This window comes from Drosophila tropicalis, unplaced genomic scaffold (assembly GCF_018151085.1).
Source record: "Drosophila tropicalis isolate 14030-0801.00 unplaced genomic scaffold, ASM1815108v1 contig_878, whole genome shotgun sequence".
Classification (NCBI taxonomy): Eukaryota; Metazoa; Arthropoda; class Insecta; order Diptera; family Drosophilidae; genus Drosophila; species Drosophila tropicalis.
The window spans coordinates 4650802-4677134 of NW_027173374.1; the positions used below are offsets into that span (position 1 = coordinate 4650802).

Here is a 26333-nt window from a genome sequence, read left to right on the forward strand (position 1 = left end):
TTATTTGCCCACACCGGAGCTGGCGGCTTTTACAAGCAGTAAATTTAAGTTGATGCTGCTTCCGCACAGTTTCCGCTTCCCCATCTACCAGCAACATTCTGGATTCTCTTACACTAAGCGCAGATGCCTTGCATTGCGGTTGAAATAAAAATGTTGAATCGTCATAAATGGCTCCATAAACTACGTCAATAATGCCCCCCATTCCGTGATGGCCTCGGCATGGCAGGGGATTCGAACTTGTAAGGCAGCCGCCAAGAATGAACATAAAAATGAAAATGAGAATAAAAATAGTTGGGGCCCAGTATAAACGCCTGCGTGATTTTTACATAACACCGTCGAGAAATGTCCGAGTCCTTGTTCTCCTCATCATTCTTTTTTTTCATTTTGCTTCTTGTTTTTCTGGTTTCGCTTCCTATTTTCTTTTTTATTGTTTGCATTGCGACGTCATTGCCATGGGCGCGAAATGCTAGAAAGAATTAATTAAAATGAATGAGGGGACATGTCATAAACAAAGGCAAAGTCAACTGTTGACTAAGCGACCCAGTGCGTCAGCGTCACCATCAGCTTTAGCATCAGTATCATCGTGGGCGTGTCGCTTAGATAAAACCACATCAGAAAGCATAGACTAAAGAAAAATATGAAAGGACATACACACACAAACATGTTCGCTGCGAAGAGAAAAAATGTAACCAAAAGAAACTCCATAAATATTTCAAGTTTCTAGCTCGCGAGTGGCGCCTTCTATCGATGGAGTGGTTTGGTGTGTGTGAGTATGTAGGAGTGTTGTAAAACAAGTCATAAATTACCTCCCCAGGACTGTCAAAAAGTTCAGTCGACTGCGCTTTTTGGCCAGAAAGAAATGCTGCATAGCCAGCAAATATTGCGCATACGCCGCATGGCCTGCAGCCTGTCAAGTGCAATGAACTCAATTTAGAGACCAAACGAATCAAAATTATGAGCAAAGCATTCTAAATGACCAGCCAGCCGTTTTGTTTAATTAGCTTCAACATTTAAATTTATACTACAAAACGAAATAAAAAGAAAAGCAAACAAGTAAAAAAAGTGGATAAAAAAGGTCTCTAAAAATATCTTTGATGTGGTTTTGTTTGATTCTTTTTTTAACCTCCCCCTTTTTTCTTTGACAATGGTGTAGATATCTTGAATTTAATAATTAAACTCATACAATTTTCTAAGTAAAGTTTAATTTTTTGTTTGCATTGGAAAGAAAATTAAATTACCTTAGAAATGGAAATCGTCACTGAAAAGGCTTAAAGTTTTAGCATAATTAGCAACACACTTTAAGGCCACTGACATACATATGTACACATGTACATATATAGGCACATACATGCACGGCAAATGTACCGAGTCATCAAACGTGCTTCAGAAACCTTTTGAATTTACCAACTTCACTGTCGAGTCGAGACTTTCATTCCTACTTTCGCTTCAACTTGCTTTCTATACGCACTCGGTGAGCTAATTATGCTGCAAATACTCAAAAGATGACGCAGCAGAAAGCACTTAACGGCCAAAATATATGTATATTATTTATAAATTTGTGTGTGTGTATTTGTGTGTATTATTTCATAAAATATTTTCTTAGCTGTCTGACACAAAAGATCGGGCCGAGACATAAATCTCGACATCCAAGACGATGGCAACGACAACGACAAGCAAGTCGAAGACGTTGAAGATGAGGGGCTTAAGGCTTCATCAGCATCAAAAAGCTGGCAACTACCGTTACACTATCGCTTAGCCGTCTAGTGAGAGAAAGAGAGCGAAAGAGTGAGAGAGCGAATATAATACAAATAATCGTGGCATATTCTCATTGTCATTATTTTTGTGAGTCCTGACACAGCTAATAATGTGGTGTATGATTGTTGCCAACGCAGCGTATGAGTAATCATAATCATGCCAAACACACACACGCATACATCCATCCATCGACCCACACTCTCTTACACATCCATTCAATATTTGTGTGTGTGGAAATGGGTATAAACTTTGCTAAAGTACCCGAAAATATTATGAGAAATTGCCTAAATTTTGCAGCGCCAAAATGTTGTGCTTTTTGTTGTTCGCGTTTTTTTTTCTCCTTCTACTTTTCTTTTTTTTATGATTAATACTTCCATATGGCAAAAACGAGCTACAAAACTCGACGCGTTCAAGGCACATTAATAAAATATAACAATTTATGGTTGCTTATTATGAAAGCAAACATACACTCACCCACACACAAACATGTCTAACAATCGACGTATACAGGGTGCCGTTTGGAAAAGATGATTCTTTTAAAAATTTCCTCCCATAATCGGCTGATTCTGCAATTAACTCCATCCTATTTAAAAACGTTTACATGTGTGCCAATATTTTATGGCTACTAGATTCGGAATACAGCAAGAACTCGTACATATATTCTTTACCTTTGTTAGATCATTCTTAATTTCATGACAATTTATTGATTAGATTCGAATTAAATCTGTAATCTCAGAGAAAACTTTTTTTAATTACAACTTATGAAATAAGACGAGTTTCTTTCTCTCCCCGAATTTTATGGGAAACTTTCAATTAACAAGAAAAAATTGTCAAATTTAAGTTTGAAATCGTTTCTATTAAAGTAACTATTAGCTTTTGGACCTCTACCACTTGACAAACGCACTTGTGTCCCCATCCTGCCGCTCTGCCAATTCATGCCACAATGTTGTATGGCAAGAAAATTTATGAAAAATTTACTTAAACGCAGTTTTCCGTTACATTGACAAACTTTTAGCCGAGCCAGAACACTCAAACAACTGGCAACACAACACAAAAGGGCAACAAGCCACAAGAAGAGAGAAAGCAAAAAAAAGAATAAAAAAAAATGTGTACAACAATTTGTTTGGCTGCCCTGTGCTAACTGTGCGCATTTGTTAGACTTCAACATGGGATGACTGTTGAGCAGACGGTATGGACTTGTGGACTGACTGATTTTATGCCGCATTTAATAATGCCAGCCCACAAAAATCACATCCGCCAATTTACAACACCAAAGCCGAAACCGAAAGCTAACCCAATCGAAGCTAAGGTCCTCGAACATCGACATCAAATGACGACGCCGACGACGACAGCGGCGACGTCTACAGTCATAAGAAATATCAGAGCTAGAAAGGAGAAGAGATGGTTTTTCTTTTTCTTTTTTTTTTTTTGGCTATTGAAGGGAGTTATGGAGGGGTGTTAGCCAGGACAAACTTTCTTTGCTAGAAAGTTGTCGTATATTTGTTGCCTTTTTCACAATTCATTAAATTTGATTAGAGAACTTTTGCCATAAAAATTACGAAATTGTGCCGTTGAAGGCTCTCGCTGCTGTTCCTTTTACTCGGGGATCAACCTACCGTGTGTCGGTGGCTCTGCATGTATATGTGTATATGTGGGTTGAGAATTTGTGTTTGTTGTGCGTGAATATGATTTCGTGCATGTATGTGCCAAACTTTGAACTGTCAGGTGGCAAAAGCCAATCGGCCAGGTCTTACCTTGCCTTGCCTTACCTACTCAACCCCCCCTTTTTTTTAGAGATATTTCTTAGAATTTATTTGCCAATTTTTCCATTTGGATTGGAAAGCGTAATTTACCACAAAATAATGTTGGTCGCCCTTTTCTCTTTCAGCGGGTCAAAGTTTTGGTTTATACAGTGGAGTGAACTTTGTCTCCATAGGCAAAATAGGTTATAATTAAATGCAAACGCTTGTGTTTTTGGCATTAAAAACGCAAAAGGCATTTTGCTGGCGATGCTGCTGCCATTGCGTTGCTTTTAAGGCTGCTAAATAATTAAAGCAACTTAATGGACTTGTGCCCGAACAGTGAGCACTCTCTAAGAGACTCGATGAGAAAACTCGCTTGGAGTATGAGTCTCTCTTTCTTCTCTGTCTGTGTCTGGGTTTCTGTCTGCTGGTGCTGCTTGCTTTCGCAGCTAAAAACTTCCTTTTTGAGTGCAGCGGCAATTGAATTAAATTCTTTCTCAAAGTGAAAACTTTTTATAAATATTTAAATGGAAATTTGCTATTAGAATGCCATTGCCGCAACCGTTGATAAAGGTCGAAAGGGAGGTTATTTGCTTAAATGCATTATGAGTGACTAAGATGAGTATTCGTTTTTAGCCTTGGTCTTTTTAAACGTTAAGAATTTTAAAATTAAACACACACAAAAACGCATCTGTCTCATTTCTTCTGTCCTCTTGTATCTCTTTCTCTCTCTCTGTCTCTCTCTATGGTGGCTTCGTCGTTCTTCTGCATATTTCAGTGGCAGTTTTAGGTAAATGGGAATGAAAATGAATGCGCCTTCATGCTTGACCCCAACGAAAATACACATAAACCCCTGACCAAGCCATCGCTTCACAAACCCAAAGCCCATCAGCAAACTATGCGCTCAGTTCGTAAAGCAGATTGAAGATTCCGGCATTCGACATAATGTTGCGGTTAAGCTAAACGACTGCATAGAACAAGCTTTTTATGCCGGGTCTGGCGACTGTACACTTACCCACATTTACTCCCAAAGCTCCCTCATACGTATATATGTAGAGCATAATATGTGTATGTGTGTGTGTCTATCTGTGTGTGCGTTTGCGGCCTGGGCTATGCGATTACCAGCTCCCTCGATTTTATAACCCACAAAACTTGGTTTAGACACAGAATTACCCTTTGTATTTCTAATATTTCATACTTTTCTTTAGATATTTAGTAAAAGTTTTTGTTTTTTTATTTTAGTAATTGTTTTATATATATTTTTTCGATCATTGAACAAAAAAGTAGACTACGAAGTATATTTAGATAGTGGCTATTTTGCAATTAAAATGACATTTAATAAAATAAAATTTTTAGTTGGTTTTGTTCTATATGTTTAGTATATAGGTCACTTCGACTTTTCCATGTAGATGCAATTTCCTTTAATCACTGCTTATTGAAATGAGTATCAACGCAAAATCAATTTAAAGTTCCATCCACTATGACGCTGTCAAAATTTCACCCCTCCCAAGACTTATTCCATGATTAAACTCCATGTGAATGAATATTTATTTCCGCATAATTTATAATAAAAGAAAAAAATAATATCTGCCCTTTCTGTGCACGAGAACAATAATAACATTTTAACTGGCAGGGCGCCCCATGGCTTATCACATGGTTGTCTGTCACTCACATCAAACCAGATTCGCTTTTGATGCGGACAAAAAAAAAAAGAAACTAAAATCAATAGAGATGAAATAAGAATAATACTCGCATGTTATTCAATTTGTGAACAATTTTACCAAAATATTTTGTTTTGTATTTCCGTTATAAATGACATACTGAACGTTTGTCAATCTCATCAAAGCGAAACGAATTCTATATTTTAAAATAGCATATACTTGTACATACATACATATTACTCTAAACATTTTCTAAATTTAATCACATATAAATATGCTGGATGCCTCTTGTTATGCACTTAACACACTGGCAGTTAGATCAGATTGATTTTGACGGTTTGTCAGCTCATTATGATAATGCAGACACACATCCTAGCGCTGATGCTCTTCAATTGACATCATCGCATCTGATTCACGATTTTCCAATTTATTTTTGGGAGAAAATTAGCTTTAGCCAGGCACCTAAGTAATAGAAAATGAATGCCATTGGCAAATGAGATTCGCAATACGAAAATCAAATGAAATGCTTAATGGGTTTGCCTTATTAAGGAGGCGGGGCACGACCAAAGAAATTGCTGATAATTGACAATGCTTTGGTTGCTGCTGCTGCTGCTACTGCTGTTGTTTGCCATAGCTTGTGGGTTCATCCTGCTTATGAAGTAATAATCCAGCCACGTCAACAAATTCGATTGTCAGCATAAAACACTGGCAAACACACACACACATACTTTGGACAGTCAAGAGTCAAAGACTGTGAGAGTGCCACAATCGGCATTGGCATCAGCAGCCGGCATGAGGCATCCGCTGCCATTCGATTGTATGACAAAATCAGTTAGCAAATCCACTCAAATGTACGTTGTACACGCTTTCCGTAGACACATTGACAGCTGCCCGCATGCCTGCCGCTCGCCTGTAGTATGTAGTCGAATGGCTCATATGAATAGAGTCAGCAGCACATCGATTTCACTTCATTTGATTGCGACCAACAAACTGGCTGACTGACTGGTTGACTGGCTGACTGGGTGCCATATAGACAGACAAGAAATACAGCTCAATAGCAAACCAATATCGCGTATGCCTCTGGCTAAATGTTAAACGACACATGTTTGCTGCCGTTCCTGCTGCGGTATGTAGGCATGAGATTTTCAATTTTGCGTAGTCTTCTTGTCGTAACAACACAAAAACGCCAAAAAAAAAAAAAAAAAAAAGGGAAGAAAGGCTGCAAATATTTTCAATAACGTCGTCTTTTATTTCCACTTTTCGTTGGTCTCTGAGCACTGCGCCCTGCGCCCTGTCATTGTCAAATGCCAAAGTCGCCGAGTGCTTAATTATTTTTTGCGGTTTCGTCCTTTTCTGTGGCATAACAGCGCAAAGGCGAAATTGCTTAGACGTCTTTCTCTCTCACTCTTTCTCGTCAAGCTGGAGTTGCTAATGAAACCCACGCGATATTGGATTTTCATGTACATGACAGACAGTCTGGAACCAAATCACAAAGTCACCCATTCTTCCACCCTTCACATGACTTTCTCAGATGGACATGGGCGATGCCTACACGTGCTTGACTAATTATGCGTAATTGAGCGCATATTTGTAATGCGAGCATATTAATTGGCCTGAACTACTTGGAATAAATGTTTCAAGTGCACTTGAAAGTATTCTTAAGAGTTGCAAACACACTCACAACGCTGATTAGAGCGGGGGCAAGAGTGTTGTATGTCGACACCCCAAAAATAAGAGCAAAAAGCACGTAATATGACTGCTAAACAAGTTGAAAATCGTAGACGAAAATATCTCTATTTTACTGGTCAAAGAGTATTTTCCTGAAGGAATGTCGACAAGTTCAAGTTATTCATTTGATAAAATTGGAAAGTGCTTTTGAAAAAAAAAAAAAAAGGTTTTTTTCTTAAGAGAAGTGAAAGATGGATCTGTATGTCGAAACTTTGACTGATTCAAGTAATATTTTTAAAATTTTTAAGTTTTTAAAACGTTATTTGTTAAATGTAAATTACTGTATTTTGATTTTAAAATTTTCCCCAAACTATATCACAAGACATTTCCGTAAAACCCTTGCTCGAGGTAAATTAGCTTCAAAATCCTTTATATTTCTCCATCTTTTGTGAGCCTAAAAATAGGGCATTTATTATTCGAAATTTAATTCTTTGGTGGTATACTTTCCATTGGTTCATTAAGAGCTAATGGGATGGGCTAATGACAAAGGAGTTGCTCTTGGTGATGCGAGGGTAAAAACTACAACATCAAACTATTAAATCTTTGGGATTAGATGCAATCAACAATAACAGAAGCAGCTGGGATAACTTTTCGGTGAGTTTCAATCTCCATCGTTCTCTTTCTCTCACTCTCTCTCTCCCTCCATGTGTACGTATGTCAATTCTAATTGTCATTACGTATACGTAAAGTGAACCGAAAAGACAAACGAGTTAGCCACTGATGCTCACTGACAGACTTGGCAAAACTAGCAAAGAAGAAAAGAATGGAACAAAACTTTTTGCGACCAAAAAGAAAAATGAAAAGAGCTAGCAACTTGGCGCTTGTCGATGAAGACAAATGCAAGACTCAGAGCTCACAACTCGAACTGAGCAAGAAGATCATTGTGTGGGTTAGTCATGATGTTGCAATGCCAACTTGGATGCATTTCGCACTGAGCAATAGAACAAAAAAAAAAAATAAAAAAGGAAAACGAGAAAACCTAAAATGAAAATAGAAAAACTCCTTGCCCACATCAAAACAAAAACTGCTTGCCTGCTGCCCCCATGGTTAGCCAAAGCCAAACAAAACACTAATGAAGGTAGTCGGGAGGCAGCCCTGCCCAATTTTTCGTGCAGTTCCAACAAGCATTTCTTTTTTATGTTTGCGTTAGGTATGAAGAAGGTCGGGGTGTGTAGGGAAGCTAGGAAGCTTTAGCTGCTCGACGACATACGGCATCGATAAATTACAAAGTTAAACTAAAATTAAATTCTACGCCAAACAATGCATCTTGCTTGAGTTGCTGCCGCTGCTGCTAGTGCTGCTGTTCCTGCTTTCGGCAGGATTTAAGCTGCCTGTCAGGCCGAGCTCTTTTACTCTGCTCCTGCATCTACCCGGGCTTATATATAGCATTTCCATGTTGGCGACTAATGCAACTTGGACAACGAAGATGAGACCATAGCAATGGCGCCCAGTGTCTTTGCCAATGCCATTCATTATGCTGGACATTTTTGTCTCGCTGCTTAGTCGCTAGCAGAAACCAATCATTGTGATACTTTCATTAAATTGCAGTTCCTTTGGCCGCCAACATCGTCTTTTGTTGTCTCCTTTTTCAGTCTTCTTTTTTTGAGATGTTTTTCAGTGTGTTGTTTATTGATTTAAAAAATTTAATAAACGGCACTTGCCAATACATTCAACTGACTGGCCATAATTTGAGCCAACCGAACGAGAGAGAAAAAGCGGCCAAAATGCAATTTAATTGGACAATGTTGTTTGGGGCCCTGTCATTGTTATCTTTGTATTGCATTTGTTACCTCTTACACTCTGGTTGCCTGCGGCGACTCCAAACACATATACACACACACAGATACAACTTGTTATGCATGCACCGTGGGTGCCGTAAATTTGATATACTTGTGGGTGCCGATAATTTAAACTAGATATGGTGAATATACACACACAGGGACACATAAGGAATTGCCCCTGACTTTTGGCGTGCTCCTGGACCTACAGCTGCTGGCTGTGTGTGTGGGAAAAGGGTGTGGCAGGTGCATGTAGCAAATGTTGCCATAGCGGTATCTATTAGCAAAGACACCGCTGGCAATGGCATGCCAAGCAACCAGCGAACCAGCCAACCAGGGACGAATTCCTTCTCCGAATTCGACTCCATTCCTTGGTCGTGTTTGCATGTTTTAATTGCATTTCGATTTCTTGTTTAATTAAATGCAATTGCGCTATGCTTAGGCAGTCTTCCAACCATACAAAGAGAGAGAGAGAAAGAGACACACACTCCCAGGAGATGGTGGCCGTTTTAAATGATAAAGACATCTGACAGATATAGCCGATGGCTAGACAGATATCAACCATCACTTGTCATTGTGCATATCGCACGGCAAATTGGCTAACAGAGGTATACGATACAGTTATATTCCTTGATTTTAGGACTTTAATATAATCTTTAACCTTAATCAAGCAGCACAGAAAGGTAATTAGTTAAATATATGGTTTTAAAAAATGCAATAGATAAGTTTAACTTCGTTTTATGTATAGGTAACAAATGTTTTAAATTGTATTCACTTAAGGAAACCAATTGTAACATAATTAATAAATACAATTGATCACGTATACGCAGCATTGGCCTGACATAACTCATTTGTCAGGGTCCTATTTATGTATCTTTAAAGTAAATAATTATTAGTTTGCCATCTTATTTAGTTTAAATTTTATAACTTAATTTCGAGCTACTACATTTTGTTTTTAATTTCCCCAAATTTTACTTCAACTGATTTGTCAGAATCATTTGGCTCTTGAATATATTGGGCAACTCGTATGACCTTCACTTGATTTGCCAGCATCTTGTGGCATCTTCTATAGACTGCTCAGTTACCTGTGCGAAGGAAAGCCAAATGTTTGGTAAGACTCCTTGCCATTTCTTCTATAAGCTATTAAGTATGTACATACATATATGTATACTGAAGTATCTATGTATATAGTAATGTAGGGTATGTATCCTTCATGCTGTGGTGCCTTACATTAGCACGATACTTGGTTGCCATGACACCCTCTGCTGGATTTCGCCTCCAGCGGCAACTGCAAATTGCACTTGTATAATGCAGAGTATAAAAAATAATAAAACCCGCGCAAATTTATGTGCTGTAAGTGACACTACAAGGCCGCAGTTGCTTGCTGTTGCAGTTGCAGTTGCTAACGTGGCACGGTGTGGAGTGGTGCGCGGCATTCGCAGCTGAGCGAGTAAGCCAGCCAGCCAGCCATTCTGCCAGCCAGCTAGCTCTTCAGTTGACACTCGCCGTCTAACCTTTTGCAGGCAGAGAATTTTTGTGTAGTCCTTGAGTACCATTTTGGCATTTATTTTCTCCTCCTTTTTTTGGCTGCGGTCTCCGGCTTGAGGGTTAAAAATGGAAATGGAGAGCGGAAGAGGCCACAATTTGTGTTGACATCATCAGATTAAAAATTGGAATGGGGGCGAGAAAACAAGCTAAAATGATTTCTTGCTTTTGCTGTTGTTGTTCTTGTTCATGTTGGTTTGTGCCCCTTAGTGTTCTATCTCTTATTTTTGTGTCTGTGTATGTGTATAAAAGCTTGGCATTTAACTCGTTTCACTTCATAAATTCACTTTTACGTAATAAGTTCGTCTCTGGGTTAGCATATCCTTTTTGCACTTCTTTGATTCTTCTTTGGCCTCATGTGCTGCTGCTTCCTGCCTGCCTTTTGCATTTCGCGGCTGGCTGACTGACTGACTTGCGAGGCGGATGAGCATTGGGCCCCAACCTGCGAGCAATGCCTGCCTTTCCATTCTTTATTTGAGTTATCATGACACATTTCGTTGGATTCAGTCATTTCTTTTACTTCTCTTGCGCTAGCATCTTTGGCACATGGCTGTCACAGCGACATGGCGCCCCAGTGAATTCTCTTCTCTCTCTGTCTCTTGCCCTCTTAAGATGTGTGTGTGTGTGTGTACGTCTTTGTGCCTACCTTAACAACCCAGGCAACCAACCAACCATCTAACCAACCCGTGCCATCTCCCCTACTTCCTCTCAGATCCAAATGTTTCCTCTCTGTTTTTGCGCTGCTTGGTTGCCCTGCCATTTTAAAGCAATTTTCAAACAAATTTACTGTCATTAACTTAGACAGTTGATGAAATTTATGTCAGACATATCAACATCATGGTGACTCTTGCCCTACACCATACACCCCCACTTTCCGCCAGCCATTGCTTTTGTCTTCTACCATATGTGTGTGTATGTGTATGTGTTTGTGTGTGAGTGTGTTGGTATGTAGCTTCTCCTCTTGTTCAACTTCAGTTTGAGTGAATGACTTCAAAAGCACAAAGACATTAAAATTTTGTTTACACAAACTCAACGAATCCAATTTAATTCAATTCGTTTGGGTGTGTGTGTGTGTGAGAGAAAATGTCTGGTCGTGTTTGTGTATGCGTGTTTGTGGCATGCAATACCAGTTAAAACAACAACAACAAATCGCTTACTACAGTTCACTGCCTTTGCCTTATATCATAAAAGTTCCCTCATCTCCCTCTTTCACTCTCTCTCTCTCTCTCTCTTTCTGTCTGTTTTACTCCTTGGTGTCGCATATTCTCCATCTCTCTTTTTTGTGGCTCTATTTGAGAATCGACTCAATTACATTGCAAAAGCAAACCCATTGGCCTCCCAGTCACTCCTTTTCAGACAATCGATCAATTTGACTGCAGTAATTTGTGGGCAAAAGGCGCAAAGTGTGCGCCAGCTGTCGTGCATATAACAACAATACCAACAACGAATCATCCAACCAACCAACAACTTCGTCATAACTTCAACAAAATAAAACCTAACAGAAATAAGAAAAGAGAAAAAAAGAAATCACTTTTGGCATGCTCCTCAACTATAAAATTGATCTATAGCATTTATTCAAGTCGAAAAAGTGATACCCTTTTGTTTCTTTGTATGGAATGCAGTTTAGTTGAAAAAAAAATTAATTTTGTCTCAAATTGTTAATCTTTAATTAAAATGTAAAGTTTAAGAGTTACCTCCAGATCTATTGGGAACTACCCTAATAACTGCCTTACTAATAGAGTAATATTAAAACTTTAAAAAATTTAGGCATACGAACTTGATTTTAATTATATTTAAAATAATTAGTTAATATAATGCATTAGAAATATCTTTTACAAAAGTATTTAATACCAAATTGAAAAAGCTTTTAATTTTGAATGAATATTTCATTTAATGAGTCCTTTTCTCTGTCTCTCTTTCTTTTCAACTTGATTATGGTACCCAGTGTGCCTGTCATAAACATTGGTTTATTGTTACTGTTTTTGTTGTAGTTGTTGTATTTGGTGCTGATGTTTGTCTTATCAGCTTGTCACGGAGAACTTGTGCAAATTAAGTGGCAGTTATTTCTCACGCAACTCATCCGCAGCATGTAAATAAAAATGGCCTATAAATGGCTTTAGTTCGACAGCTCGACGCAGTTTTTATGCCACCCAATTGGGCCCCCTCCAGAGTGTTTCTGCCATTGTCATCATTTTGTTCTCTCTTTGTCTGTCCGTTTGTCTGTTTGTTAATCCCGCATTGTTTGCTTTATAAATGCGTTAATTTTATGACAAGTTCATTTTATTGGTTTTTCTTGTTTGCTCTTGTCATGTATTCGCATTGGTTTTCACAAGCCCAACATAAAACTCGACCCAACAAAGAGCCGTGCAGAGAAGAGCAAAGGAAAAGTTGTTCAGGATATATAGGAAGAAGCTCACTCAATTTGATCGTCTGTTAATTGCTTGTTTTAATTGTTGCTCATCGTTGTGCGTGTTTCGATTAAACTGCTGGGAACAGAATACAATTGAGTTTAGTAGGAAATCGTATTATGGACTAAGGAAATGGCAAACAAAGCCCTGTTTTAGTAAATCCTTTCTCTTGTTTCACACATCCAGCTTACGTGCTATTCTACTTACCTACCTATCTACCAGCCATTAACGGCATAACTGCACTAGAATTTCATTAATTATAGTTTATTAAATTATCGTATTATGCAGCTTATTGTGGCGTAAAGGATAAATAGAATGAAATGGTTGCCTAGCTTCTCATAATTGCAAAATTTTGCTAGGGATGGTGGCACAATGCACTTTAAAAAAAATTTTAGTGGAAATCTTTCAAGTTAATTTATATCCGGTAGATATTTCTGTTCCATTTAAATAATTTATGCAAATAATCTTGCAATCAGTCTCAGCATTAAAGACTTGATTAAAATTCACACAATTGCTAGACGAAATGGCAAAGCTTAATTATTATATGAAACTGTTTACCTTAGCCTTGCAACATTTATGCCCCTCTTTTGCTTGGTTGGCAACTAAACAAGTTGCAACCTTTTGTTGCATCCCTCGCCAAAGAGTTTTTAATTAACGAAGGGGAGAAAAAAAGAAACTCACTTTCCTGGTTCACTGCACTTCTTATTTATTAATGCAAGTTTATTTTTTGTTTTTTTGCTTTTTTTTTTGATACCTGACCTGATATTACGTATACGCATTGTTCGTGGGGGGGCGGAAGGATCCAAATGAAATACAAGGAGTTGGCGGGTGCCAATTTCTTCAGTTTGTGGTGAGCGAGTGGTGAATTAAAACGCACGAGAAACTTCGGTTAACTAAATGTAGGTTTTATTATTTATATAATATTCACAGGTAAACCGGCACACACGGAAATGGTTCGGGTTGAAAGTGATTAACAAATCGTAAAAAAATGCAAGAGAACGGGTGTTCGGGTGAAAGGCTCGATTCTTAGTGATGGCGGTGCCCATTGGAAAAAATCAAGTCACTCCTCCTGGTGTGACCGTAGACGCCGAGGATCAAAAAACCCTCCTCACTCCTCACCGCTCACTGCTCTTCGCCGCTCACTGCTGTTCACCCGGTGGCGTGAACATACCGCCCCCCTTGCAACATGTTGCAATTGTCACCCTGGACATATAAAGGATGGGGGACGGCAACGTCCTGGAGCGCCTAGATCCCACAGGAGCCGGAGACGACCCATCCGAACACGGTGCTCTGGGCTGCGGGAGTACCGCTATGACCGGGCACACAGCCTGGTTGGATGACCTCAGGATAGAGGTCTGCCCCGAGCACCACGGATACCGACGCCGGCCGATAGAAGTAGGGGTCGGCCAGGATCAGGGTTGCGAACTTCTCTCGGACCGGCGCCGCCACTTCCCGGATGGGAGTGCGGATGAGCAAGTCCTCTTCGACCCGGAATATAACGTTCCGTCGGAACGTCTTGTCGGACCTCGACTCGAGGACGGCCGTACAGGCTTGGTCGACCCCGACCGTGGTCACAGCTAACCCCAGGGACCGGGCAAAGGAGAGATTGATGCGGCTCTCAGCCGCACACGCATCAAGAAGGACGCGGGTCTCGAAGGATTTCGAGCCATTGCCCAACCGTAGGACTGCGGTGGGCAGGACAGTCGTCGTCCTGGCGTGGAGCAGGGAGGATAACGAAATCTCGGGTGCGCCTTCTGGGGAAGCGGAGCGGTCGGACGATGATCGGGAACGGGGTTGTAGCGGGGGTGCAGCACGACTGGAGGGGGGTGATCGGCTGCGACGCCGGGCGGAGGCACGTCGTCTCGGCGGTTGGTCGGCCATGTGGAGCAGGGTATGGTGCCTTTGCCCGCATCGTCGGCAACCATGGCGAGTCCGACACGCGTCGGATGAATGCTCGTGGGCCAAGCAATTGGGACAATATTTATTGATGAGCACCGCCCGAAGCCGCTTTTCCCCTCGGAGGTTTAGGAAGCGCTGACACTGCCGGAGTGCATGAACCCCCCGACAGACCCGGCATCGGTACACGTTCGTGCCCTGTGGAGCTCGTTTGCTGCGGTGGTGCGGCAGACGCGTGGGGGCCATGTCGCTATGAAAGGGCGAGCTGAATGAACTGTAACGAAAGAAATTACGTATGGGGGAGTGGATTAGTCTATGCACGGGAACGAGAAACATGCACGGAGACGAGGACATTCGGAGGAAACATAGAGGGATTAGGAGTCACGATAAGGTTTTAGACTCAGGACTCCTGCTGTCTTGCAACAGAATGAGCTTCGCTACGGGTCTTCGGATAGACCCACGCGCGGTGGTGACATCAGCCACTCGGACGAGGCCGTCAGCCCCGGGCAGAGTGCGCTCAATTCGCCCTAAGCGCCACTCGTTGGAGGGGAGATGATCTTCGGACACGATCACGAGGTCGCCGGTCTGGATGCTGCGAGTCGGTGATTTCCACTTGTTCCGTTTGTGAAGCTCCTTGAGGTACTCACTCTTCCAGCGGCGGCAGAAAGCCTGCTGGATTGCCTTTAGTCGCTGCCATCGGTTGATCAGCGACATAGGCTCGACCAGAATTTCCGGTTCCGCAATGGCTAAGAGTGGTCCTCCAATCAGGAAATGTCCCGGGCTTAGGGCCAGTAGATCCTCTGGGTCCTCACTCATGGGAGAGATTGGCCTGGAGTTTAGGCACGCTTCGATCCTACACAGGAGAGTGGAAAGTTCCTCGAAGGTGTATTTGACAGTGGACGAGGACTTGTAAAACAGGGTCTTAACACTTTTGACCCCTGCTTCCCACAGTCCTCCCATGTGGGGCGCGCTTGGCGGAATGAACTGCCAGGATAGGATGTGCTGGGGGAATGCCTTCATTATTTCAAGCTTGGTGGCGTTCAGGAAATCTTTTTCGAGCGCCTTTGAGGCCCCTACGAAGGTTTTGCCGTTGTCGGAGTAAATGCGCTGTGGACATTGTCTCCGTGCGACAAACCGAGAGAAGGCTGCCAGAAATCTTTCAGTGGTGAGGTCGGAGGTAGCCTCGAGATGGATTGCCTTCGTGCTGAAACACACAAAGACGCAGACATAACCCTTAGTTATGAGACACGCACGCCCGGTGTAATTTTTGATCTCGAACGGCCCTGCGAAATCAATGCCCGTGTGGGTGAAGGGCCTGGAATACGTGATGCGTTCTCGAGGGAGATCACCCATCATCTGGGTCTGTAGTCGTCGACGATGAACGATGCAGACCTTGCACCCCTTGATGTGGGACTTTACCATGTTCTTTATCCGTGGGATCCAGAATTTGGTGCGCAAATACCGCACCATCAGTTGATTGCCGCCATGCAACGTGATGCGGTGGGCGAATGCGACAAGCAGGCGAGTGAAATGAGTACTATATGGGAGGAGAATAGGGTGACGTTCATCATATCGGAGGGACTCAGCGGCCCGGAGTCGTCCGCAGGAGCGGAGTAACCCATGCTGGTCGAGAAATGGGTTCAGATTGAGTAGAGTGCTGGATGATGGCAGGGGTCGCCCTTCGCCCAGGGCCCGTATCTCCGCGAGGTATTCCCGCCGCTGAGAGGTCCGAATCAAGGCGCGCTCGGCGGAAAGAAGTTCGTCATTGGTGAGGCGAACCGTGGAAGGCGTCGAAATCCTCTTGGTGGCGAAGCGTAGGATGTACGCGATGACTCGTAGAGCCCTACCATAATTCGAGAACCGTTCGCTGACGTCCTCGAGTAGCGTGGTCGCGGTGGTGTGGCACTGGACCCGTTGCTCCAGCTGGGTGTCTGGGAGTTCGTTATGGGGAGTTGGCCAATACTCGGGGGCTCTCTGGAGCCAGTCCGGCCCATGCCACCAGAGGCTGCTGGCCGATAGCTCGGCCGCGGAGACTCCACGGCTCGCCAGATCCGCGGGGTTGTCCTCGGAGCGCACATGTGACCAGCTTTGGCCACTAGTGCTTTCGGAGATCCTGGATACGCGATTGGCCACGAAGGTGGACCAACTGCACGGAGGTTTATTGAGCCAAGCCAACACGATGGTAGAGTCGGTCCAAAACTGGGAGGTTGCAGGTCGGATTGGAAGTTCAGGAACGATCGACGCCCAGAGATCGGCTAGCAGAACCGCTCCGCACAACTCTAGCCGAGGCAGCGAGACTGTTTTGACTGGAGCTACACGGGTCTTAGCCGTTAATAAATGGACGTCTACTTGATTGCCGTACCGAACCCGCACATATAGGGCCGCTCCATACGCTTTCTGTGACGCGTCACAGAAGCCATGAAGCTCCCACGAGAGCTTATCGCTGGTGTTTAGCCAACGGGGAATGCGGAGTCGACTGAGGCCTGGGTAATCCTGCAGGAATTCATGCCATTGCTGCAGCAGGAGAGGCGGCAGAGCATCATCCCAGCCCAGTTCGGTAAGCCAGATTTGCTGCATGAATATCTTCGCTCGGATGACAAATGGGGCTAGCCACCCAGCGGGGTCGAAGAGCTTAGCGATATGAGACAGAACCTGCCTCTTGGAGATCGACTCCTTCAAGGGGGGGGTCCGCTGTGGTGAAGAAGAAGACGTCCTCAGCAGCTTGCCATCGAATACCCAAGGTTTTTGCGGTGCTCGCGTCTTCCAGCTCGAGAAAGTCCTCTCGCAGCAGGTGCTCTCTCGGAATGGCTTGAAGTACTTCCTTCTTATTGGAAGTCCACTTCCGAAGCGGGAATCCCGCAGATTGGAGGACCGCTTGAAGCTCTCGTATGGCGAGACGAGCGTCGGCTTCAGTGTGAGCGCCGGCAAGGACATCATCAACATACATGTAGTTCCGAAGGATTTCGCTCGCCTGAGGATACATCGTTTGCACGTCTTGTGCCAGTTGTAAAAGGACTCGGATCGCCAAGAATGGCGCGCAGTTAACCCCAAACGTGACAGTTTGTAACTCGTAATCCTGAATATTGCCGCAGCGGTCTCGGTAGAGGATCCGCTGAAAGGGGGTATGCCTGGGATCGACTCGGATTTGTCGATACATCTGCGTTATGTCGGCATTGAAAACGAATTGAAAGAACCGCCATTTCAGTACCTGAAGCGTGAGGTCGGCCTGAAGAGTAGGACCGGTGTGCAAGACATCGTTGAGGCTGACGCCTTGTGTGGAGGGGCTCGACGCGTTAAATACCACGCGTACCTTAGTGGTGGTGCTATCGGGCTTAAACACCGCATGATGGGGGAGATAGAAGTTTTTCCCATCTTGAGGCGGCGTCACCCGAATCATATGACCCAATTCCTCATATTCTTGAATAATGGCATCGTACTGCGTTTTTAGAACCGGATCCTTGAGAAGGCGTGCCTCATTCCGCAGGAATTGAGCCAGCGCGATCGGTCTTGAGTGGCCCAAGTCAACGCTATTCGGACCTTTGAACGGTAGGGACACAACATATCGGCCGTCCTTTCCCCTTTGGGTGGTCTCCTGGAAGTTCCGCTCGCAGAATGCGTCATCCTCCTTTTCCGGCTTTGCGGGAAGGTCTTCCACCTCCCAAAACTTGGTGAGGAGTACATCAAGCTTTGCTTCGGGACTAACTCGCGTCTGTGCCGCGAAAACGGATCTAGACACCGGGGGGTCAGGAGTGATAGCCCCACACAGAACCCATCCAAAGATGGTTTCTAGCCCGACAAAATCACCAATATCCTTTTTGATCCGTTCTCCGAGGATGTGGGGAAACAGGTCTACACCGATGATCATGTCAATAGGCGCGGGCTTGTTGTAGTACGGGTCAGCCAGGGGGCGATCGAGGCACTGCGTCGGAACCGTATTAAGGAATGGAGCTGTTGGAATGGCCCCTGACAATTTGGATACGACCAGGGCGGAGACCTCAATCTTGTTCAATCTGTCACACGGGGGAGACAGCATTAGCAGACACACCTTGTCGGCGCAGCCTCCATCACTCTGGCCCATGCCAGTAACCGCGGCGTCTACTGGGTAGAAGGGGGGCTGGACCATGCTGAAGACGCGTTCGGAGAGAAAAGTTGAATCGGCTCCCGAGTCGATCAACGCCCGAATATGATGATCCACACCACGATGGTGCAGAGTGACAATCGCAGTGCCTAAAAGGCCTCTGCCTGGGGTAGATGCAAAATAACTTTGAGCATTTGTGAGCTGGTCGCTCGCGGACGGGCGCTCTGTGACGCTGGATGGTGGGACTTGCGCAGCGGATGGCGAGGGCACGGACACATCACTAGGATGCAACAGCGTATGATGACGTTCCTTGCAGGTATGGCAATTATGCGCACTGGAGCAGCCCTTCACTTGATGACCGCGGGCAAAACAGTTCAGACAAAGTCCCTGCTGTCTAATGGTTTCCAGCCGCCTCTGAACAGGCATATCAAGGAAACTAGGGCAGAGCCGTATTGGGTGATTTTCCCGATGGCACAGCTTGCAAGACGCCGATTTGAGCTGAGCTTTCGCTGGAAACGCTTGGACTTTCATCGTTGCAGAGGATTTGCGGGGGCCAATGGGGATGGCTTGGACACTTGGGGCCGACTTATGTTCGTCGGTGGCATCCAGGACCCGATACCGATCGGTAAGAAATTGGTTCAAATCGGACCACGTTGAGACGACAGTCTTATTGGGCACTGATTGCTCCCACAGGAGGATTGTGGCCTTCGGCAATTTACTAGTGCAGATGGCGATAAGTAGGACATCCCAATTCTCAGTACTAACACCCGAACGCTCAAGTGCGGTAAGACACCCTTGAAACGCGGTCTGCAGCTCTCGCAAGGATTTGCCCGACTCTTGTGCCACCGCGGGAATCTGAAGGAGTTGTCTGGCTTGAGTCATGACCAGCAGACGGCTGTTTTCGTACCGTGCGGTGAGGTTCTCCCACGCGGCCTGGAAACCCTCATTCGTCAGGGGGACTTAGCCACGATGGTTCTCGCTTCCCCTCGCGTCTTGGCGTTCAAGTGATAGAGCTTCTCCACTTGTGACAAATACGGATTGGCGATATAAATGGCGGCGAACAAATCGCGGAATGTGGGCCATGCTAGGCTGTCGCCATCAAATGTCTCTACCTCACACGGAGGAACTCTATGCCCCGGTGGCCCCGACGGAGCGGTTGGCTGACGCCTAAGAGTCGTCATCTGTACCGAGAGCTGTTCGATGCGTTCTCCGAACAACGTCCCGCATCGCACATATGCCGCGTAAGCGGATTCGTGCTTCGCCTTGATGTGGCTTATGTTTGCCAAGCTTTCCTCGTCGGCTTGGATTGTCAAGGCCTTGTGACAACGGGAGTATTCCATCTCGACAGTTGACCAAAGGGATTTGAGCTGCTCTAAGTGCATTTTAATGGAAAACAAGGGCACTTCAGAAGTTAGAGCTTCACTCTCGCGAGCTTCAAACAGAGTCAATGCGTCGCACGCTATAACGAAATCGGAAAGGGACATTCTGGAGTGTTCTCTACGCTGTTGTGATACGGATCGGGTGACGGGAGCGTCAGAACAGTGCGTCACAACAACGTGCGGAATCTGGGTCTGAGTTGAAAGCTTGGAACGACCTTGGTGTTCCCTCGAGTCTTTAACCGAGAATCTGCGACCCTCAGGTAAGCTGGACGAAGACGGACGGGACCTTGGGGATTCGCTGCGGCTGCGAACTGACGAGAACTTGCGCGAAATATCCGTACGCTTCACGGTCACCGGAGTTGTCGGAGGCCGAACCTTCTCCGGAGTTGCAGAGGGAGACGAAAGACTGTTGGACTTCGGCGCAGTCTTGGACGGCTCCGTGGACATACTCAGGGGACGAGCTTACCGACGAACACCGCGTTTGTGCGCGTCCCTTTTTTTTGTTTTGGAAGTGAGAAGTGGACTGTATGGGGACGCAAGAACTTCCTCACTGTGCACCGCAGGATTGCGGGAGAATTTTCTCGCGTGTGGCTCGGAAACGAAGCCTCTTTAATGGGGATAGATGCGGAATAATATACGAACGCACGAATGCGGATTGAAAATTACCGATGGGAGTACGTATAAAACAAAACACGGATGAAATATATAAACAAAGATGTATAGGATAAAAGGAAAATACGTTTTTATATAAATCTGGATCTGGATATATATGTGTGCGCAGAATAATGGCCGGAAAAAATTGTATATATAATTTATAAATATGGACGGAGATATAAATATGGGCCCGATAGTGCTGGAAAAAATATATATATATGTATTTATTTAGAAATATGGGCGGATATATATATGAGCGCAAAAGGCTGGCCGGAAAAAATATATATATAGTTTTTAAAGCTGAACGGATATATAAATATGGGCCCGATAGTGCTGGAAAAAATTTATATGTGTTTATTTATAAATATGGGCGGATATATATTGAGCGCAAAATACTGGCCGGAAAAAATATATATATAGTTTTTAAATATGAACGGATATATAAATATGGGCCCGATAGTGCTGGAAAAAATTTATATGTGTTTATTTATAAATATGGGCGGATATATATATGAGCGCAAAATACTGGCCGAAAAAATTATATATATAATTTATAAATATGGACGGATATATAAATATGGGCCCGATAGTGCTGGAAAAAATATATATGTATTTATTTATAAATATGGGCGGATATATATATGAGCGCAAAATACTGGCCGAAAAAATTATATATATAATTTATAAATATGGACGGATATATATATGTGAGCGCAAAAAGTTGGCCGGAAAAATTATATAAATGATTTATAAATATGGACGGATATATAAATGTGGGCACGATAATGCTGGAAAAATATATATGTATTGTTTTATAAATATGGGCGGATATATAATTAGGCGAAAAAAGAGAATCGGAAATAATGTGATTTAAATTTGGCGCGCTTGAGCCGCCTATCGATATCACGACTCGACTCACGTGTCACCACTACTCCGAAAACAGCTGTCGGCCGCTGTTTATATATTTGGTTTTTGATTTTGTTGTTTAATTATGTATGTGAATAATTTTTTTTTTTGTGGTTGTGCGGAAAAACCAAGAACAAGTGTTGTGCGGAAAAACAAGCGAGTGTTGTGCGCAAATAAAACAACCGATCAATGCATATGGACAGATGCTTTGATCTATGTGTGTACGTACATGCATAAGTACACAGGTGAGTATAGATATGTATGCACACGCGTTGTTCACAACAACAAAAAAAACGTAAGTAATTGTAATTTAATTGGATGTGGGGTTGTGTTAAATCAATGCGCGACACCGAAATGTATTATGCGTTGTGGATATGTACATATGTATGTGCAATGTATGACTATGTAAGCATATACATATGTATGTATGTACGTATGTAAGCAAGTGCACCGGTATCCAAAGACGCGCGTGAGGAAATTAATTTCGCACCTAATTCGAACGCGCAAGAAATCGCGGTGCATACGTGAAGTGCTATTTAAAAAAAAAGAATATTTTTTTTGCCTTTTGTGTCGTGGTAAATGTGCGAAGGGATTGTATGTATATGGATATGTATGTACATATGCGCGTACATCAACAGGTGACGATGTATGTATGTACGTAGATACGCGCGTGTGGAAATAAGTTTGGCATTAAAGATTATTATTCCAACACATAAGAAAACGCGGTGAACACTTTGACTTTTATTTTTCCCTATTTTTTATAACACTTTAATAATTTTTTTTTTTTTGTTTTTTAAACTTTTACGCGGATTTGGCAAACAGCTGTGGAAATTACATGTACATGTGAATGCATATGTAAAAAAGGTGGATTTGGACAAGTGCGAGGAAAAAAAAACATAAATGAAAATGGATAATCGTGGAATGTAAAATGAGAACGTTGGACAATCACGCTAAGGATTAGGAACTACCATGAAACCTTGGAACAGGTCAGGTATGTACATACAATATGTAAAAGTGTGTAGGTCGCTATGGAGAAGCGGGAAAACCTCACACTTTTAGTAGTATGTAAATGAAATGAATAATGAAATTTTGTACTTATCAGGAATTCCGCCGATGCAAGCTGGAGGAGCGGAAGGATATCCGGCTCGAAGGACCAATGTTCGTGGGGGGGCGGAAGGATCCAAATGAAATACAAGGAGTTGGCGGGTGCCAATTTCTTCAGTTTGTGGTGAGCGAGTGGTGAATTAAAACGCACGAGAAACTTCGGTTAACTAAATGTAGGTTTTATTATTTATATAATATTCACAGGTAAACCGGCACACACGGAAATGGTTCGGGTTGAAAGTGATTAACAAATCGTAAAAAAATGCAAGAGAACGGGTGTTCGGGTGAAAGGCTCGATTCTTAGTGATGGCGGTGCCCATTGGAAAAAATCAAGTCACTCCTCCTGGTGTGACCGTAGACGCCGAGGATCAAAAAACCCTCCTCACTCCTCACCGCTCACTGCTCTTCGCCGCTCACTGCTGTTCACCCGGTGGCGTGAACACGCATCGTTTTCCCACTTGCCTTAAGTGACCCTTATTAGCTCAACTTAGTTTAATTGGCTAAAGGTTGAAGATTACGTTGTTGTTGTCGTTGTTATTGTTGCTTGAACTGTTGTCATGTGCTAGAAAAATGGAATAGTGGGGCAAAAAACTTATAGATAAAGTTGCTTCAAACTCAAGACATGTGACAGAAGTTTATGACAATCGATGCCGGCACCTGTTCCCGGTCGTGCAAGAGTTTCCCTTCTCTTTTTTACCCTTCTTCTCTCACGGTGGCGCTGCACAACTGCGCAGTCAATCATGCATGTGATGTAGCCGCCAGGCTCTTGAGTGCGATGTGCTGCCTGCTGTCTGGAAATAAGCTCGTTAGTTCCTTGTATTGGCTTTGTTGCTGCCACAGTTGCAGTCGCCGTTGCTGCTGAAACAGCAAAATATGTACCACCCTGTTTAGAGCTGAGAGATGGTTGGCAATGGAGATGGCGTTGGAGATGGAGATGTGTATGTTGTATGCCATGCTTGAGCAGTTGCCTGCAGGCTTGTTGGGCAAACTGCATAAATGTCAGCTTGTTTCCAGTTATCGCACACTTTTCTTTTCTTTTGCCAGTTGGGTAGGAGGGCACTCAAGCGTATTGCCATAAAGGGAGCCACCACTTCAGCTCTCTTTCCGTTATTTTTCATCCTCTGGCATACTTTAAACTTGCAACCGCGCTCTTTAAGCTTGCCTCAATGTCAACTTAATAAGGTAGAAAATGCCCGGCAGTAAGTCAATATTGCTGCAGTCATCAGAGATGGAGCAGGGTGGCGAGAAGGGAAAGCCAACGAGGGACACTTTAAAAATGGTTGCTCTGGTTGACCCAGCTTGAATTATTTTCCATTTGACAGAGTTTATTTGACATCCGATACTGCGGTGTGCTGTTGTATATATATGAGAGCAGAACTCGCCACACACCTTAACTACCAGTACATACATATGTATGTAGGTATATATGTTCGTGTGATGCTCATTGAAAAGCAGAATAAAGGAAACGCAATGCCCCCAGTGTACGATAGATTCCTCACACACTGAAGTCTTTACAATTTCATCTTCCTCTGCCTCTCTCTCTCTCTCTCTCTTTCGTTCACTTATTTATTTATTGTGTATTTCTTTTTTTTATTGTATACTGTCGACACGGACTCAACTCTGGCCGGATAACTGACAAGCGACTGCCTCATGGACTGAAGCATGGTGGCTTGCTTTTGCTTCTGCTACTACAACTGCTCCATCTACCACCCGTTGTCATCAATCTTCCTTAATAGATGTTCACACAATTGAATTATTACATGTGTCCAAGTGCTCGCTCGGCCAAACCGTCTGGCTGACCAAGTGTCGTCTGGTCCTGGTCCTAGTCCTGCTCTTGGTCCTTGTCCTGATGCTGGCTATGTGCACTTGACTCTGTTCATATTCGCTTCGTTTGCTCGAGCTGTTCTCTGTTCGCTCTGAGTTGATGTTTGCATACTACAGACATTAATGTTGTTTGAATTGCACACAAAATGAAAATAGCATTAGTCCATTTTGTGGATGGTGAAGAAAGAGTTTTTACCCATAAGGGAAACGTCACAAAATGCCAAGAATTAAAGTTGATGTGCTAATTACATGGGACTAACGCTTGACCAGTGTCTGCCACTTTAATAATTTTCAAAAACCAACTACATACAAGTTGAATCTTAATGGACTTAACAGATTCATTAAATTGATATTTAAACATTTAAAAAAACTAAAATTTCTTTTGAAAATAAATAAATGAGAAAGATTAAGTTGCAGTTTCTTTAGAATATTTTAAATTTTAAAAGTGACTGTAAAACAATGTGCAATCAAATTATATATTCTTGATCTTCATCAACATTGCGATTTATTTTTACAGTCCAGTGTATCCATTTTTGTAGTCTCTCTTTCCCTTTAAATTTTTACGTAAAGTTACTTAATTTACATACTAAAATCGGTCTGAAAGACTTCAATAAATATATTCAAACATTGTGATAATCTTCTACTTGTGGCAGATCATCTGGAAAAACAAAAGGAATTTCAGAAGAACTTTTTCATAATAATGGCAAAATGGCAAAAAAAATTGCATAATATCTCACACCTAACCAAATAGTTGCGCTATACTGTGAAGTCAACAAATATTTTCACTTAAGCAACAAACATTTTGTATGGAAAATTGTTTCGCGTTGACATGGCGTCAAGTTGCGCTTCATCTTTCTTTCTGTTTTTGTTTTTTAATAAAGCGAACTCTGTTCTGAGCTGAGTTGCAGCTACGGCCAGGAACTTTTAAGTGAGCCGCATTAAAAGTTAGTGAACTTGTCAGCAGCCTAACCCCTCCGTAGCCCCCACCCAAAGTCAGGGTACCTCTGTTCCCCCTTTTTTTTTTTTTTTTTTTACTCATTGTTGGCTAGGTACAAAACTGATTACTTGGCACAAACAAGTTTGCGAACAATTGGCAAATGGACAAAGAGAGCGAGAGAGAAGCAGAGCAAAAAGAATAGGGTGAATTTAACAATTTAAAAGAGTAAATAAATTGTTGTTCGCATTGAAGTTCCATAGAAGGTGAAGCGTTATCGCAATTAAGCACGGAAATACATTTATTATGCGTGAGAAACAACAACAATTTCAGAGATGTGAAAACAATGCGATTCTTTTGTCTGCATTAAAATTTAAATTTAAATAACGAAAAAGGAGACACAAACCAACAGCAGACAGATGCAGGCTTACACAGTAGGAAAGAGAGCGAGGGATCGGAAGGGTGTGCCAGTTGGTGAGAGCAGGACGGTCGCAACGTCCTGTCAGCATTTAATATCGATAATGCAATAAATTGAGTTTGCATTTTGCCAGCGACGGCCAGGCACCACTTGAATTCCATACATCAATTTGCGTTGTTGGCTGTGGCTCTTTTAGACTTGGCATATTTGAAATGCAAATGCAAAATACTTAAGTGAGAAAGGCCATCTTTCCTGGTAAGGGTGATACATATTTAAATATATCTGTATATACCTATATCTATGTACTTACATATATACATGGCCAATAAATCAAAGTATGAAACTCTTAAAAGCATTTTTCGGTATTAGTCATAAGCACAAAGCCAGAGTTAAGCAAACTCGTGAAGATGCCGGCCTCGACTCTTCCATTTCTCTGCCCGCTTCATTTACCATCCTTTCTACCTTCCTGCCTGCCTGCTTGCCTGCGTGTAGGGAACATTTTGCCTTAGCTGCGAGAAGAGCC

The 26333-nt window shown here is 42.9% G+C and overlaps 1 protein-coding gene across 1 annotated transcript; it reads right to left on the reverse strand.

The window, feature by feature from the left end:
• Positions 1–13501: 13501 nt before the first annotated feature.
• Positions 13502–22915, reverse strand: LOC137585683 (uncharacterized). The gene is made up of 2 exons (XM_068301566.1): positions 22626–22915; positions 13502–14787 (listed from the first exon to the last, which is right to left on the reverse strand). Exon 2 carries the CDS (start codon positions 14757–14759, stop codon positions 13863–13865), a length of 897 nt encoding a protein of 298 aa, XP_068157667.1. The 5' UTR covers positions 14760–14787; positions 22626–22915; the 3' UTR covers positions 13502–13862.
• Positions 22916–26333: the final 3418 nt, after the last annotated feature.